This window comes from Stomoxys calcitrans, chromosome 5 (assembly GCF_963082655.1).
Source record: "Stomoxys calcitrans chromosome 5, idStoCalc2.1, whole genome shotgun sequence".
Lineage (NCBI taxonomy): Eukaryota > Metazoa > Arthropoda > Insecta > Diptera > Muscidae > Stomoxys > Stomoxys calcitrans.
This window is the reverse complement of record NC_081556.1, coordinates 122,177,046-122,193,757: the sequence shown is the minus strand read 5'-3', so window position 1 is coordinate 122,193,757 and position 16,712 is coordinate 122,177,046. Positions and strand designations below refer to the sequence as shown.

The window sequence follows — 16,712 nt, the reverse complement described above, 5'->3', positions numbered from 1 at the left end:
AGAAAATCCTTCCTACCAAATTTCAAGAGAATCGGTCAACAAATGACCATTTTTTTGCTGTAGTACTGCAAATCAGACGAACATAGTTATGGAAGCTATATCCAAATCTGAACCGATTTTTTCCAATTTCAATAGGCTTCGTCTCTAGGCCGAAAAACATTCCCATACACAATTTGAAGACGAGCGGATGAAAATTGCGACCTGTAGTTTGTACACAAATTATTTAATATGGACAGACAGACAGGCGGACATAGCTAAATCGAATCAGAAAGTGATTCTGAGTCGATCGGTATACTTATAAATGGGTCTTTCTCTCTTCCTGTTGGGTGTTACAAACAAATGCAATGTTACCCTGTACCACAGTAGTGGTGTAGGGTATAAAAATGTGCTCTGTTAAGAAAGGGGCGCGCCAAACAATACCTGTAGTGCATCTGTCGAAACAGTCCTACACCTAGGCAAGCAAGCCAAGCATTGCCACCCTCTGACAAGAGAGGATCTTCTTTCGTCCTGAGACTATCGCAGCAATTCCGTGCCATACAGACGCTCCATAAGTTGCGCAAGCAACAAATAGACCACCATATATGGACTGAACAACGCGACGACTAAGACCCCAATCGCTTCTGAGAACACGCTTAACCATACCGGCTACTCCAGTCACCCTCTCTTTCACCCGATCTAAATGGACCAGGAAACCAATTCTCTCCGAAACAGTCACTCCCAGATATTTTACAAGCGCTACATTCCTGATGCTAGTTCCACTAGATCGAATCGTGGGTGGACGATTCCGCGACAAGATGCCCTTGAGCAACATTGTCACGGTTCCGTCCTCCGCGACGTCAACACCAACACGATCGCTCAATTCGCGCACAATGCGCATGGCAAGCTCACCGCGAGTTTCCGGAGCAAGTCTGAAATCTCCTTCAACCAGAATGAGCAGGTCATCCGCATGTGCCCTGATTTTGAAGGACTCAGCTAAACGTCCCAGCAGGCGATCCATCATGAGGTTCCATATGTATGGAGCACAGATGGGCCCCTGAGGGCAACCACGCTGAATATCCTTCCAAATCGTATCGCTAGCACCAACCACGCAAGCTCTTCAATCACAGAAGTAACTACGCCAGAGAGAAAGTTCCCGACAACCTATTTCGCCTAATCTCGTGAGTATACTACGCCATGAAAGGTAATCAAACTCGTCTTTGAAGTTGACAAATATACCAAGGACATATTTGGCACTCGATTCTCTCACACAGTTTTACTCGTGGATCCAGGCATCCACAGTGCTCTTTTCCTCCCGAAAGTCGAACTGGTACGGAGAAGTACCCTCCTCGTCGGCCTCCCTAAATCTTATCACCATGATCCTCTCCAATACTTTTGCATACACAGGGAGGAGACTGATGCCCCGATACGATCTTGGCTTGCTCCTCAATCGATCGGGCGATTTTAGAAGGACTACGACTCGAGCACATTTGCACGTACGAGGGAAATAGCCTACTTCGACACATCGTGTGGGGGATCAAATCGACATGGTCAGATATAGCCTACCAGATGCTTTTACACATCTGTCCAGTCATACCGTTCATGACAGATAACATTCCGCTTCTAAGCCGGCAAACACTGTCCACTATGACGACCCTTTCCAGACTTGTAGGAAGCACGATCATCTCCACACTGGGAGTCTGTTCGTACTCATCCTTATCGAGAAAGAACGTTCCCCTTAACACCCTAGCACACTCGTTCAAAGAAGTCAATACATTGTCCCCCACTCTAAAACCACCCAGGTCACCCTGACTAGAACCCTGTTGCCCACTGCGCCGGCACACGCGGTATACCTTGCCCAATGGATCATCTCTGTTGTCCTGTACAAATCTCCTAAAGTAATCTTCCTTGCTCATAATCAACAGTTGCTTGTATGTCCTCAAATTGCTAAGGTAGTCGCGTGAGACAAGATCCTCAGCATTGGAACTTCTGGCTCTTTGGAATCGTTGACGCAAGGCGGGGAACGAAGCCGCCAACGTGCTGTCCAGGAATGGACCCCTAATTGGTGCAGAACATGCTAGGAAATCTATGAGCCCTATCCAAAGTAACCTTTTTTTTTGGGCTGGGCACCATCTACTATGACAGCGCATATGAGGAATAGGTAGGTGCTGTTGGTTACATGGTAACCGAACGTCGCTTATTTTTGAGCTGAGAAAGCATGACTTCTGACTGCTAATAGCAGTCCTGATTGCTCATAACAACATCAGGTAGTTGATTTTGCTTTGGACTCACGGGGCGACGGACTTCTGCAGGCTGTGCAATGACTGACATGGAGAAGTAAGAGACGGTCATATACGTTTTGTATTTTGTACCACTGCAATTGCAAGCAATAGGCACATGCTTATGGATGAACCCTCTTTCTGTGCCTGTATTCCTTCAAGGTATTCCTTATTGCTATTGTCATTATTGAGTTTTGCAGAGGCTTGAACTGGCTGACTGGACCATACTCTTGCCGTTGAGAATTTCTTGGCGCTCGGTGTTTCTCAGTATTCGTCCTCTTTTCTACCTTCTTCATAGAACGAACACAATGGACTCAAGGTCTCCGAGTGAAGGGACTAGTAACCGAGGTTGCTGGACGTTTGCCATCCAACCTATCCTTACTCAAGCCAGCTGAAGGAACATAAGGCAGCAAGAGCCGATGGATCAGCATTAAAATTATGTCAGAGGGTGTCCCAAGCTACATCGTTGTTGCTTGTCTTTTAAAAGCGACTATAAAAACAAATCTTTTTTTTTTTTTTGTTGCCATTACACTTCACAAATAAGTTTTATTGATATTTTTGGAATCTTAAACATTAAAATAGTCGATTGTACATTTATATATCTAATAAAACGAAATGAAACAAGTAAAACAGCACACTTTATTCAATAAATATGTATGTATATATTGTAAATACGTATGTAGATGGAAGAAATGATCGCCAGAGTTTCCGTAAGGACTACTTAGTAACAGTTACACAGAAGGGCGGGAGAGGAAATGACATCAAGGCATTCGTTGTCAACAATAGTTTCGCCAATTTATCGCATTCCATTTAGCGTGTGGGAATGCGTTTTTTCCAGAACAGTGTGAACACTGTAATGGCTAGAAGCAGTTGCTATTTACCCAAACCCATCCACATGTAATTGGGATCAATGAAATTCGATCCATGAGCCCACTGACCATGTGGATTCATTTCGACAAGTGAGCGGATTTTCTGTGATGGCCTATAGAAGCGTATGGCCTTTATCCATTCGCCGGTGCGATCGGTGGTGACCTCAGGTTCGGAGAAGTGATGTTGTAGATTGCCAAAATGAGGATCACCTTCGAGAAGTTTCTGATCATCGGCCGACCATTGATATTTCTCGCTGAATTGGACATTTTTCGAGAGATCACGAAAGAATTTTCCCAAATTAACCATGGAACCTGCAATGAGTAAAAGAAAAATTAAATAAACAATTAAATAACTCAATAAAAAAACGGAAGAATGGATGCGTATTCCTCTTGTCATTCATTTCATTTGCAACACATCGAAATATCCATTTTCGATCCTACACATACATATTCTCGAATGGGCTAAAAATCTGGAACGATCCACAGTGAGATATAACCGAAAAAAACTGGTAAAAATATGCCGTGTGAGTGCTGAAGGCTCTGGGCCGCATGAAGTCGAAACTGGTTAGAAGACGCAAAGAGCTTCTGCGAACCATGGCAAAGACTATCAGGATCTGCTGGGCCCCAGGTCATCAGGGGGTGGCGGGGAACGAAGCCGCAGACGATTGTCGCAGATTTTGCTATGGTATTAGAGAGACCTCCTCTGTGGGAGCTTCTTGGTAGAGTGGACGCATTCTACGATGACTGCGCGAACAAGACGTGGTCTGGTGTTGTAGGTTATAAGGTTTCAAAGGACCTGTGGGCTAGTATTTAGCGAAACAGGACGTCGATTATCCTGGAGGCTTTAATAGTAACCGTAGAGTGGAGCGGACGTGCTTTCATTTCCGTCCTCGAAGACAAATATTCATATCCGGAATAGGTACCTATTACGAAAATTTTTAAAGCGTTTCAGGAGTAGGCTCAAAATGGACTCCAAAGACCCAACAGCTGCGGTGGTGGCATCAGATCTTAGCGTGTAGTCCGGCCATTCCATAGTTGTGGGTGCCTTAGCACCTGTAGTCGAAATGCTTCAAGCGCACAACAAGTTGTCAGACTAGCAATTGAGGAAGAGACTGATAAGCCAGAGGTATGCACAGTTCGGTCCCAGCCTTTAAGTAAAGGTGGTGTTTCCGATTCATATTCAGACAGCGACATTGTCAATGAAACGGTCGTCGCAGCCGAATCGAGAGGTGAAGGCAGCGGGATGACGGCAGAAGTGAGAGAGCTCACAAGAAGATCGAGAAAGCAATCCGGGACACAACGAAGGAGAAGAGTATGCACCGGCAGCGCAATCTGGTGAAAGTGCAGGATGCTGGAAGGGATACAACTGACATTTCAGGCACTTCTGCGGAAGCTGGGGAAAGAAAATCAGATCTTTCGAAGAGCATAACACTGCTAAAATGCTGAAGAAGAAGAAACAGGGCTCCCAGCTTTCAAGTACTCTGGGAACAGGAACGAAGAGGTGCGCATGGCCCCTGACTCTTATTGGAGGACGGTGACTTCCAAAATGATGCCACAGACATCACGGAAGTGAAAGATGGGGAAACAGGAACGAAGAGGTGCGCACGGCCCCTGACTCTTGTTGGAGGACGGTGACTTCCAAAAGGATGCCACAGACATCACGGAAGTGGAAGATGCCTGTGCTCACATAGGCACAGACATCTTCCCCAGCTCATTAGGCAACGGTCTTCATCAAGGGTGAGGGCGGCAAATTCGCAACGGAACGCATGATGGAAGCAAAACCTAGATTTGGACGTTAAGATATGGGAGGTCTTCCACAGGGAGGGAAAGGAGGAAGGAACACTCCTTGTGGTGAGCAATGACCAAGTTTCCAATATCGGCTGTGCATCAGGAAGGATTACACCACATCATCAGGCCCAAGTGAAGCTTCTGGTAAACGAACGGGTTATTTAAAATGGTTTGAACTCTGGAGGGGGTCCACCCATACAAATTATGAGCTGCGAGTAGAGAGGGGACATCTTAACGCTGCGTTTTGCGTTAGCAGAATGTATTGATACCGCCAAAAAGCTCATTGGAAGTATCTGCACTCCCAAAGCTCGCCCTTGTGAGAAAATGGAAATTCCCCAGCTCACAAAGGCGACGGTCTTCATCAGGGCTGAGGGCGCAAATTCGCAATGGAACGCATGATGGAAGTCTTAAACAAGCAAAACCTAGATTGGCCGTGGAAGTCTTCCACAGGGAGGGGAAGAGGGAGGAACACTCCTTGTGGTGGGCATTGACCAAGTCTCCGAAAACGGCAGTGCATCCGGTAGGATTACTCCAGATCATCGGTTCTAAGTGGAGCTTTTGGTAAACGAACGGGTTTTCGAGTATGTGTTGAACTTTGAAGGGGGTCCACACATACGAATTATGATCTGCGAGTATAAAGGGGACATCTTAATGCTGCACTTTGCGTCTGCGGATTGTATTGATACCGCCAAAAGCCTCGTTGGAAGTATCTGCACTCCCAAAGCTCGCCCTTGTGAGAAAATGGAAATTCCCCAGCTCACAAAGGCGACGGTCTTCATCAAGGCTGAGGGCGCATCGAGGGGAAGAGGGAGGAACACTCCTTGTGGTGGGCATTGACCAAGTCTCCGAAATCGGCAGTGCATCCAGACTCCAGATCATCGGCTCACAAGTGCGACGGTCTTCGTCAAGGGTGAGGGCGGCAAATTCGCAACGGAACGCATGATGGTAGTCTTAAACAAACAAAACCTAGATTTGGTCGTGGAGATATGGGAGGTCTTCCACAGGGAGGAGAAGGAGGAAGCAATTCTCCTTGTGACTAAGACCGAAGGCATGGCGTGGGGGACCAAGGACGACTTTTTTAAGATTTGGAAGACTAGGATAGGAAAAATATCCTCATATTGAGCCATCGGTCAGTACAGTGGCAGGACACTCAATGCCACCTAACGAACTGGGGACCGAAGACAAGACAATAACTGACTTTCTCTCTATAGGTAAGATTAGGATAAGCAAAGATCCTAATACTAAAACAACAGCCAGTACAGGGATGAGACACTCAACACAGTCTAACGACCAGGGACCTGACGAAGGAATGTTCGGAAAATTTGATCGATGAGGTTCAAGATTGGAGGGTCTCCACGAAGCAATCCTTCTCAGACCATCACTACTTAAGGTTTAGAATAGCATGGCCAGCGCCGAATAAGCTTCCGTAATAATTTTAAACCCAATTGGTCAAAATCCGGCAGCCTTATCAGAAGAAGACTTGGCCAAGATACTTTAGATTGTCCAAGCATAGGAGATATTTAAGACAATGTCAACAGGATTACGACTGCTATAGTGGGGTTTTTCGAAGATAGTTGTCCTCTTCGAGAAAGGAAATCATCCCAAGAAAAACCCTGGTTGAATGTCAACAGGATTACGACTGCAATAGTGGGTTTTTTCGAAGATAGTTGTCCGCTACGAGAAAGGAAATCATCCCAAGAAAAACCCTGGTTGAACGGGTCACCTCAGCATTTCGAAAAATTGTTCGGGCGGCCAAATTTTAATTTGTGGTCCGATTTTTGAAAATCTTTTTTGCTGGATAGTGCTCGAAATTCCCTACAAAAAAGTCCACTTGAGGAATGGAATATCTTCACTGGTTTCGGGGATATACGAGTTTTAATTTTTATTTGTTGAATTTTATCTCTACCCGTTCTCACACAGCATATTTTCTATTAATTTTTTTTTCGATTTTCTCCCACTGTGTGTCGCAAAAAAGCGGAGATTTACTGGGAGGTCACCTAATTTAAGGCATTGGGGCCATCAAAGGCGTATTTATTACCCGATTTCGCTGTAATTTGACACAACGAGTTGTGATAGGCCCGTCGACGTTCAATCCGGGTATGGTCTAAATTAGACCATATTTGGATATTGCTGATCTATATGCCAATTTCCCGATTTAAGTCGATTGGTCCATAAAAGGCGCATTTATTATCTGATTTCGCCGATATTTGAAACGACGGTTTGTATTTAGCCTTTTAACATTCTCGTTGAGTATGATCTTGATTGGACTTTTTTTGAATATAGTTACCATATATACCGATTTCCCTATTAGAGGCCTAGGGATCATAAAAGGCACATTATTACCCGATTTTTATTGAAATGTTGGTACAATGAGTTGTGTTGGATGCCTAGATGTCCGTGTCGCGTTTGGTCCCTTTTAACATTCGCGCTGAGTATGATCTAGATCGGACTTTATTCGAAAATAGCTTCCATACCGATTTCCCTATTAGAGGTCTTGGGGCCATAAAAGGCACTTTATTACCCGATTTTGTTGAAATTTTGGTACAATGAGCTGTGTTAGATACCTCGACTTCCGTGTCGCGTTTGGTCCACCATTCTCGCTGAGTATGATCTAGATCGGACTTTATTTGAATATAGCTTCCATATATACCGATTTCCCTATTAAAGGTCTTGGGCCATAAAAGGCACTTTGTTACCCGATTTTCATACTCATCCATTACTTCTCCTTTTTTTCCCCCCATTTTGAATTCAGGCAGTTGCCACCACTTTTGACTTACCTGCACTTATAGCCGGCAAATAGGGTGTAATTGTTTCGGGTTTCGGTTTCTTATCCCTAGGCGGTCCATTTCTCTTCTGTTGCGTATTTAAAGAAGCCATTCCACTCTCATCTCCAATGGGTGTATTGCGATAATTAGTGTACATTGCATGCTTCATATCATAGAAATCATTTAAATTCTCATTTCCTGGGCCATTGTTGGAATTAAAAGGCCCGACCATGTCATTGAGAGGGTATCCGTTACTCTTGCTTAAGCTTGGCAAGGGAAATATTAACTTTTTCAACAGATTCGTGGCATGGTCAGCGGCAACGGGGTCGATAGTGTTACCGCCATTATCAATTTCATGCAACTCATTGAGCCATAATGTCCTTTTGGTCTTATCCTTTGCATATTTATCTGGCGGCGACCTTTCATTATCCTTTTCGTAAAGGATATTTGCAGGAGGCGTTAGAAATGTCAATAATGGAAATCTATGACGTAGTTGATGCGATGTCCTCTTGTCAGCGTTCGCAACAAGTTTTGCCATTTGATATAAATCAAAATCTTTGGAATTTTCAAAACTAATGTCGTTGCTGGGGGTCTTGCCACTTACGCCGGAACTTCCGGTTGTAGTTGCTGTGGTTGTTGTTGTTGGCAAAGGTGCGAATGTTAAACTCTCATAGACCACCGGATGTTGTTTATATTTTGCCGGTATTTGCCACCAAACGCCATCACGTTCATGCAACAAGTCATCCGTGTAATGAAGCCTTTGATAGGGGCTTAGCATGGCTGTCAGCTCTTTTCGCCCGCCCTCATCTACTACATTGCCCTCATTTTCCTGTATCCTTTGGCCATCGCATGCTTGCAACACTGTTGTAAAATGTGTTCACAACAACAAGGGGAGCAAACAATAGAAAATAGAAAAATGTAATTAACAGATAATTTTGCAAACATTTATCATTTCGGATAAAGAACATTTTTATCCTTTGTTTCATTTTCTTTTATACACATACACATGCACAAACACACACACTCATATGCGGGAACATAGTGTCCTTGACACCTTTACTTCCTGTCTAATTGTTGAATGTCCTTTTTTTTTCATTTTGTTTGCCCATGGACCATTTGAAATTTTAATTAGTTTTTGTTTTTGCTTTGGACGCGGCCATTAACATTATCCTGTTCACAGATAACAAATTAAGATAAAATATGTAAAACACATTCAAATTGATAGAAAAAAAAGAGTGGAATGAGGTTCAAAACTGTGTAGAATATATGGGGCTCCTGCGAGAGTTGAGTAAGAGCTTGAACATAGAAACACAAGTTTAAGTGCAGCACGTTTTTGATAGGCTTAAAATAGAGAAAGCTTCAGCAAACAATGAATTCAATGCGAAATATCAATTTGGTTTATATGGAAGCTTTATCTAAACATGGACCAGTTTGCCCATTTACAATCCCAATCTTTCTAAGGTAACAACAAGTAAAAGCGTGATAAGTTCGACCGGGCCGAATCTTATATACCCTCCACCGTAGATCGCATTTGTCGGGTTCTTTTCCCGATATCTCTTTTTAAGCAAACAAAGGGCAAAAGAAAAGAATTGCTATAATGTTGGAGCTATATCAAGTTATGGTCCTATTCTGACCATAGTTGAAGTCATTGTGTAAAATGTCAGCTAATTCGAGTAAGAATTCCGCCCTTTAGGGGCCCATGAAGTAAAATAGAGAGAAGGGTTTATATGGGAGCTATATCAGTCTATAGGCCGATTCAGAACATATTTGACAGGTATGTTGGAGATCATGGGAGAAGCCGTTGTACAAAATCGGATAAGAATTGCGGATAAGAATTGCCAAATCGGATAAGAATTGCGCCCTCTAGTGGCTTAAGAAGTCAAGATTCAAGATCGGTTTATATGGCAGCTATATCAGGTTATGTACCGATTTAGACCATACTTAGCACAGTTATTAAAAGTCTTAACAAAACACGTCGTGCGAAATTTTAGCCAAATCGGATAAGAATTGCGCCATTTAGTGCCTTAAGAAATCAAGATTCAAGATCGGTTTATATGGCAGTTATATCAGGTTATGGACCGATTTAGACCATACTCAGCAAAGTTGTTGGAAGCCATAACAAAACACGTCGTGTAAAATTTCAGCCAAATCGGATAGGAATTGCGTCATCTAGAGGCTCAAGAAGTCAAGACCCCAGATGGGTTTATATGACAGCTATATCAGGTTATTGATCGATTGCAATCATACTCAGCACAGTTGTTGGAAGTAATAATAAAACACCTCATGCTAAATTACAGCCAAATCGGATAGGTATGGTGCCCTCTAGTGGCTCAAGAAGTCAAGATCCATGATCGGTTTATATGACAGCTATATCAAAACATGGACCAATATAGCCCATTTACAATCCCAACCGATCTACACTAATAAGAAGTATTTGTGCCCAATTTCAAGCGGCTAGTTCTACTCCTTTGAAAGTTAGCGTGCTTTCGACAGACAGACAGACGGACGAACATGGCTAGATCGACTTAAAATTTCATGACGATCAATAATAAGTTGCCCAAAAAGTAATTGCGGATTTTTTAAAAGGAAGTAAATGCATTTTTAATAAAACTTAGAATGGACTTTAATCAAATATACTTTTTTTACACTTTTTTTCTAAAGCAAGCTAAAAGTAACAGCTGATAACTGACAGAAGAAAGAATGCAATTACAGAGTCACAAGCTGTGAAAAAATTTGTCAACGCCGACTATATGAAAAATCAGCAATTACTTTTTGGGCAACCCAATATATACACTTTATGGGGTCTTAGATGAATATTTCTAGGAGTTACAAACATAATGACGAAATTAGCATACCCCCATCCTATGGTGGAGGGTATAAAAAGTATTTGGGCAAAATATGAAGCGGCTACATTTACTCATTCGAAAGATTGTGCGCTTTCGACAGATAAACGAAAGTACGGATGGACGGACATGGTTAGACCGACGAAAAATGGCATGGCGATGAAGAATAAAAATGCTATGCAGGATCTTAGACCTTTGCAAAATCTATTTCGGTGGGATTTTACATCTGATTATGGCGTTGAAAAACATGGACAATCTTTCGGGTGCCAAATGAATCTTATGGATGATAAGTAATACCCACCACCGAAAGAAAGGTTGTATCTATTCGGTCATTATGTTTGCAAGAGATTGAAATGTTCTTCCCTGCAAAGTGTTGTAATCACTCTAAAGACTTTTAAAGATTTCCAGCTGGGTTGCCGATCTCTAGAGCAAGGAGGAGTGCCCCTAAAGCTGTAGGTCATTCTTCATCTTATGCCTTTGCATATGAATGTTGGGTGCATCGGGTGATCGCCATAAGACTGAGGAAGTCTGGTAACTGGCGCTCCCTAAACTTTCGCATTCTCCTGCTCTGTTAGGGTTTACGGCGTGGCGGTATGCTATAGGCGACACTACTGATTATATACCTTGCGAGTCCTTACTTAAACGTCGTTTTAACGCAAAGGGATCACTGGGCTGAGGGTACGCCGCCCTTAAGAGGACCTTCAGTATCGATGGGTCTTAATGAGTGGAAGCACCATTGTAGGAGTCTTCATTGAATTCCTTGGAATCAGGGAATAATATAGGCTATGTACGGATGCAGCGTCTTTCAGGTGCATGTCTTCTCTATCCTGAAGGCACTGCAGACAATGCCTAGGCGGGAGAGGCGGCTCGATCAAACTGTCAAGCCGCTTTTAAAAGGACCTTCAGTACCGATAGGTCTTAATTGGATGGGAGCACCAGTGAATGAGTCTTCATTGATTTTCTTAAAATCAGCGAATAATATAGGCTATGGACGGATGCAGCGTCATTCAGGCGGAGGTCTTCGCTCTCCTGAAGGCACTGCAGACAATGCCTACGCGGGAGAGGCGGCTCGATCAAACTGTCACGAGTTTTGTCTACAATCAGGTAGCACTGAAGGCTCTGGCGTCCGACCATGTAAAGTCGAGACTGGTTGGATGATGAATATTGTTTCTTTTGTCCATGGGAAAAGTTTGCGGGATCTAATGAGTTTCGGGGTAGTCAAGGATGGCGGGTAATGAAGTGGCCAACGAGCTGGCCAGGATTGAATCGCTGATTGACGCGGATTGTGCTACGGAATCATTGAGCCTTCCCCAGTCCGAGTTTCTTAAAAGATAAGACGCCTTCTTCGATGACCGCACGAATAAGTTGTTGGATGGTTGCAGGTTGATGAAGTCACCGTGGCCGAGTATTTCGCGAGGCAGGACTTCGCTTATACTGGGTCTGAGGAGGCAATTGCTAGGAAAAGTCACAGATTAATGGATGAAAATCTCTTTCCGTGCCTCTACTATAGCTGCCATGACACAATGAATTTGACTGAGGATTTGTGGTTAGTGGAAGACTGAAGCACCCTAGCCACAATCCGCATAAAGGCCAAATTCTTCAACATCAGCCTTATTTGCCCCATGCCATGATGGAAGTCAAGGACAAACAGACCAAAGATATTTTCTACAAGCGCCCAGAAAGAGAATATGACCGCTGTCCTGCACATAATATAAAAATTGTGCTGCGATAGGATAGGTTAGGTTAAAGTGGCAGTCTGCTATAAGGCTCACTTAGACGTTTTCGTCCATTGTGATACCACAGGAACAGAAGAGGAAGATGCCATCTAGTTCCTACCGTTGAACCATCCATATTGCTTTAAAAAGCCCAATAACTTGCGAATGTTCACATCCGTTAAATCAGACAGGTTCAAAGGGGCAAACTTGTCACATATCAATGAGTGCAGTCTGATTCATGTTTTTAAGTTCCTTTTTATGGCCGAGTCCGAACGGCGTGCCACAGTGCGACACCTCTTTGGAGAGAAGTTTTACATGGCATTGTACTTCATAAATGTTGGCAGCATTAGGAGGGGATAACCACCACTGAAAATTTTTTCTGATGGTCTAGCCAGGATTCGAATCCAGGAGTTTAGCGTTATAGGCTGACATGCTAACCTCTGCGCTACAGTGGCCTCCAACCGAGCAGATAAAGAAAATGGAGAAAGTTGGGAATCACAACTTTGAGATCTTCATCTACCTCGGCACCACCGTAACCGAAACGAATGACACCAGTTTGAGATAAAGCGAAGAACATTACTGACAAACAGGTGCTACTTTGGACTAAATAAGCAGTTTAGAAATAAGGCCACCTCTCGACAGGCGAAGATTATACTACACAAGACTGATACTACCTATGTTGTTATATGGTTCTGAAGCATGGGTACTTGTGAAAGCAGATGAAACGGTGCTTGGAGTATTTGAGAGAAAGATTCTTCGTAAAATATTGGGTTGCCCAAAAAGTAATTGCGGATTTTTTAAAAGAAAGTAAATGCATTTTTAATAGAACTTAGAATGAACTTTAATCAAATATACTTTTTTTACACTTTTTTCTAACAGCTGATAACTGACAGAAGAAAGAATGCAATTACAGAGTCGAAAGCTGTGAACAAATTTGTCAACGCCGACTATTTGAAAAATCCGCAACTACTTTTTGGGCAACCAATATATGGACCAGTTTGCGTTATAAGAGAATATAAGCATCGTATGAACCACGAACTGTATAACGACGATAGCAAAGAAAGCAAATACGGTGGCACACGCATACCAAGACTACCAAAAGCCCGATGGAAAGACAAGTGGTTGGAGACACCTCGAAACTTGGTGTGAAAGATTATAAAATGAGCGCAGAAGTTCGAGGCGCTTGGTAAGCTATTTTATGTTCGGCTAGTGGAATGTTCTGTCATAAATAACCCCTAATGGTCATCTAGTCATCCCGAGACCCTATAAACTACATATATATTCCTGATCGACTAGAGTCAAGAAGTCAAATCCGATGCCCGGATTTGACTCCGATCCCCGGATTTGACTCCGATCTCTGGATTTGATTTATTGAGGCCCTAAAAGCCACAGATTCCATCCAATTTGATTGAAACTTGAAACAAGAACTTCTGTCTTGACTTCCAGCTTTTATGCCGAGTATGATTTAAATCGGCCCAAAAACTGGTATACCCCCTTATAAACAAATTCCTGGATTTGACTTCTTGAGCCCCTAGAAGCGAATTTTAAATTTTCCTCTAATTCGGCTTAAATGTGGTACAAAGACTTCAACACCACTTTGGAGAGTGGTGCGACACCTCTTTGGAGAGAGGTTTTACATAACATAGTACATTAGGAGGGAAAAACCACCGCCGAAAATTTGTCTGATGGTCTCGCCAGGATTCGAACCCAGGCGTTCAGCGTCATAGGCGGACATGCTAACCTCTGCGCTACGGTGGCCTCGAAATAAACTGATATACTAACAACTAAATTTCCCATGAACATTCCATTAAGGGAAAAGGGGATACTTATCTCATATTAATGAGTGCAGACCGATAAAAGTTTCAGCTCAATGATAAAGGGCCTTCTTTATTATGCCGAGTCCGAACGGCGTGCCGCATAGCTACACCACTTGGTAGAGAAGTTTTAACATGGCAAGATACCTTACCAAGGTAGCCAACATTTGTAAGGTGATAACCAGAGCTGAACATTTTTTTCAAGTTCACGACGGGATTTCAACCCAGGCGAAATGCTAACCTCTGCGCTACGGTGGCCTCCTCGGCATAGACCCCTTAAATACCGATTCCTCGATATGACTACTTGAGACCATAGCAGTCGTAAATAATTTCCGAGTTGATAGTTGTAAAATAATTCAAATACGAACTGAGTTAATAAAGGCAAATTTTTTGAGGAATCCATGGTGGACGGTACTCAAAATTCGGCCCGGCCGAATTTAACACGTTTTTACTTGTTTAGTTTTTTTTAAGGATAAATTGTTTCATTTCTAATATCTGTCTTCATTTGATTAGATTTAGGCACATTTTTACAAATATTTTGATTTCAATCACAAATTTGGTTTTTTTTTAAACACTCTGTAAACTGCAAAAGTTCTTACCTTTCAACACAAATATCCACAAGTATATTGTTCCAAAATTGCACAATTTAAGCATAATTAGCATTTTATGAATCCATTCACAATGGATTCACCTTCACAAAGACAATTTGAGTATTTCACTTCACTGTTAAATCCGCAGCATAGTTGAAAGTTTTCCAAAATATAACAAACACTTAAAATGTCAGCCAAAAAAAACCACTTGTTGATTAGACCTTTGGCCCGCTCTACAAACTCCGTGGTAGTCAATGGACCAAGCGAAACGTTTAACAGCCTTCAACTGTTTGGCAGTTAGGCAGCAAAGCAAAGCCTTTTATAGGGCAGCTGCTGTAACACAAAGAGTATGGTGGAGTGCGTACGCAAAGGTGTGATAACAGTCACTGTGACACTCAACACTCACACCAATGTAGAGTAGTGCTATTAGCATCCTTGTATTCAAATTGAATAAAAAGAGTTACCTTTGTAACGGTTTGGCATTGTGTTCTTGTCGTTGTGCTTGTTCTTATCCAAAGCATTTGCGAAGCACAAATATTACAGGGTGACATTATTAGGATATGAATTAAAATTTATTGCAATACTCTGAGACAAATATTATGCTTGGGGTTGTTAAAAAGGTTGCTGGACACATATAGAATACAAGAAATTTACTTCATTCATATATACATTTTTTCTCATTTATGACGCACAATGATGTCGAAAGACAGCATTGTCCTAAGAAATAAAGCCAACATGGAAAATGATACTACACTCAAATAAAATAGCAACTTAATATTTTATTTTAATAAGAATAGGTTCATAAAAGATGAGTGTTGACAAAAAGGAAAAGAACAGTTGAGAACTTCGTCAAAATATAAGAAGAACTTACAAGAATAGATTCGAGGCCACACGCCAAACCGGCACGCCCACACGTATGTGCATCCCTGGAGCATCGGTTGGCTCTCATCTGAGAATCTATTGGGTGAGTGGCTTTCAGTGTTCCTGCTGGTCTATGCATACATAAGAAAGGATTTCATCGCGTCCCCTGCTGAAATCATCCCGACTTATCCACATACTTGAGGAGACTTCTCAGAAACACATCTGCAAGATCGCCGAGATCGAACAAAAACCACCTCCCTAAGATGTAAAGGGTTCCAAGCTGTAGTGAAGCGTAATAAAAAACCGCTCCTATATAACTGTCAACCGCGCCGGCTAGTGGTGGAACCAGTTTTACGCAGATGAGGCTCTGGTGTCAGACTATTGGCGGTATAACCAAAACAGCGGTTCTTATGAGGAAATGTTTAAAAATACTACACAGCTGATGGCAGTTTCTGAGACCTACAAATGTGAAATGTTTAAACTTTATAAAAGCAGCCCTATCACCGAAATAGGTATCGTTGGGCTAGTCCCCCATCGATGCTGAATTCTTATCGATTCGAGTATTTACAAAGAAAGAAAATGGAAGGAATTATCTGATGACAAAAATTCGCTTAGTTTATGGACAGATTCAGCTCATACTTCGCACAGTTGTTGCAAGTTTTTCCTTAGCGATATGTTAAAAATTTCAATCAAATCGGATAAGAATTGAGCCCCCTAGAAGCTCAGAAGTCAAAATCCGAAATCAGTTTATATGGCAGCTATATCAGGTTATCAACCGATTTGGGTCATACTTAGCACAGTTGTTGGAAATCACAATTAAACAACTGATACAAATTTTCAGCCAAATCGGATAAGAATTGCTCCCTCTAGAAGCTCAAGAAGTCAAGATCCAGGAACGGTTTATATGACAGCTATATCTGGTTATGAATATAAAAAAACTCCTCATGCAAAATTTCACCCAAATCGCATGAGAATTGCGCCCTCTAGTGGCTCAAGAAGTTAAGATCCAAGATCGGTTTATACGGCAGCTATATCCAAATATGGACCGATATGGCCCATTTATCCCAACCGACCGACCACACTAATAAGAAGTATTGGTTGCCCAAAAAGTAATTGCGGATTTTTCATATAGTCGGCGTTGACAAATTTGTTCACAGCTTGTGACTCTGTAATTGCATTCTTTCTTCTGTCAGTTATCAGCTGTTACTTTTA

The 16,712-nt window shown here is 42.4% G+C and overlaps 1 protein-coding gene across 1 annotated transcript; it reads right to left on the bottom strand.

Moving 5' to 3' along the window:
* Positions 1 to 2,876: 2,876 nt before the first annotated feature.
* Positions 2,877 to 14,920, bottom strand: LOC106088039 (uncharacterized). The gene is made up of 3 exons (XM_013253326.2): positions 14,649 to 14,920; positions 7,690 to 8,538; positions 2,877 to 3,436 (listed from the first exon to the last, which is right to left on the bottom strand). The coding sequence occupies exons 1-3, from the start codon at positions 14,710 to 14,712 to the stop codon at positions 3,129 to 3,131; spliced, it is 1,221 nt and encodes a 406-aa protein (XP_013108780.2). The 5' UTR covers positions 14,713 to 14,920; the 3' UTR covers positions 2,877 to 3,128.
* Between the last annotated feature and the right edge of the window lie 1,792 nt (positions 14,921 to 16,712).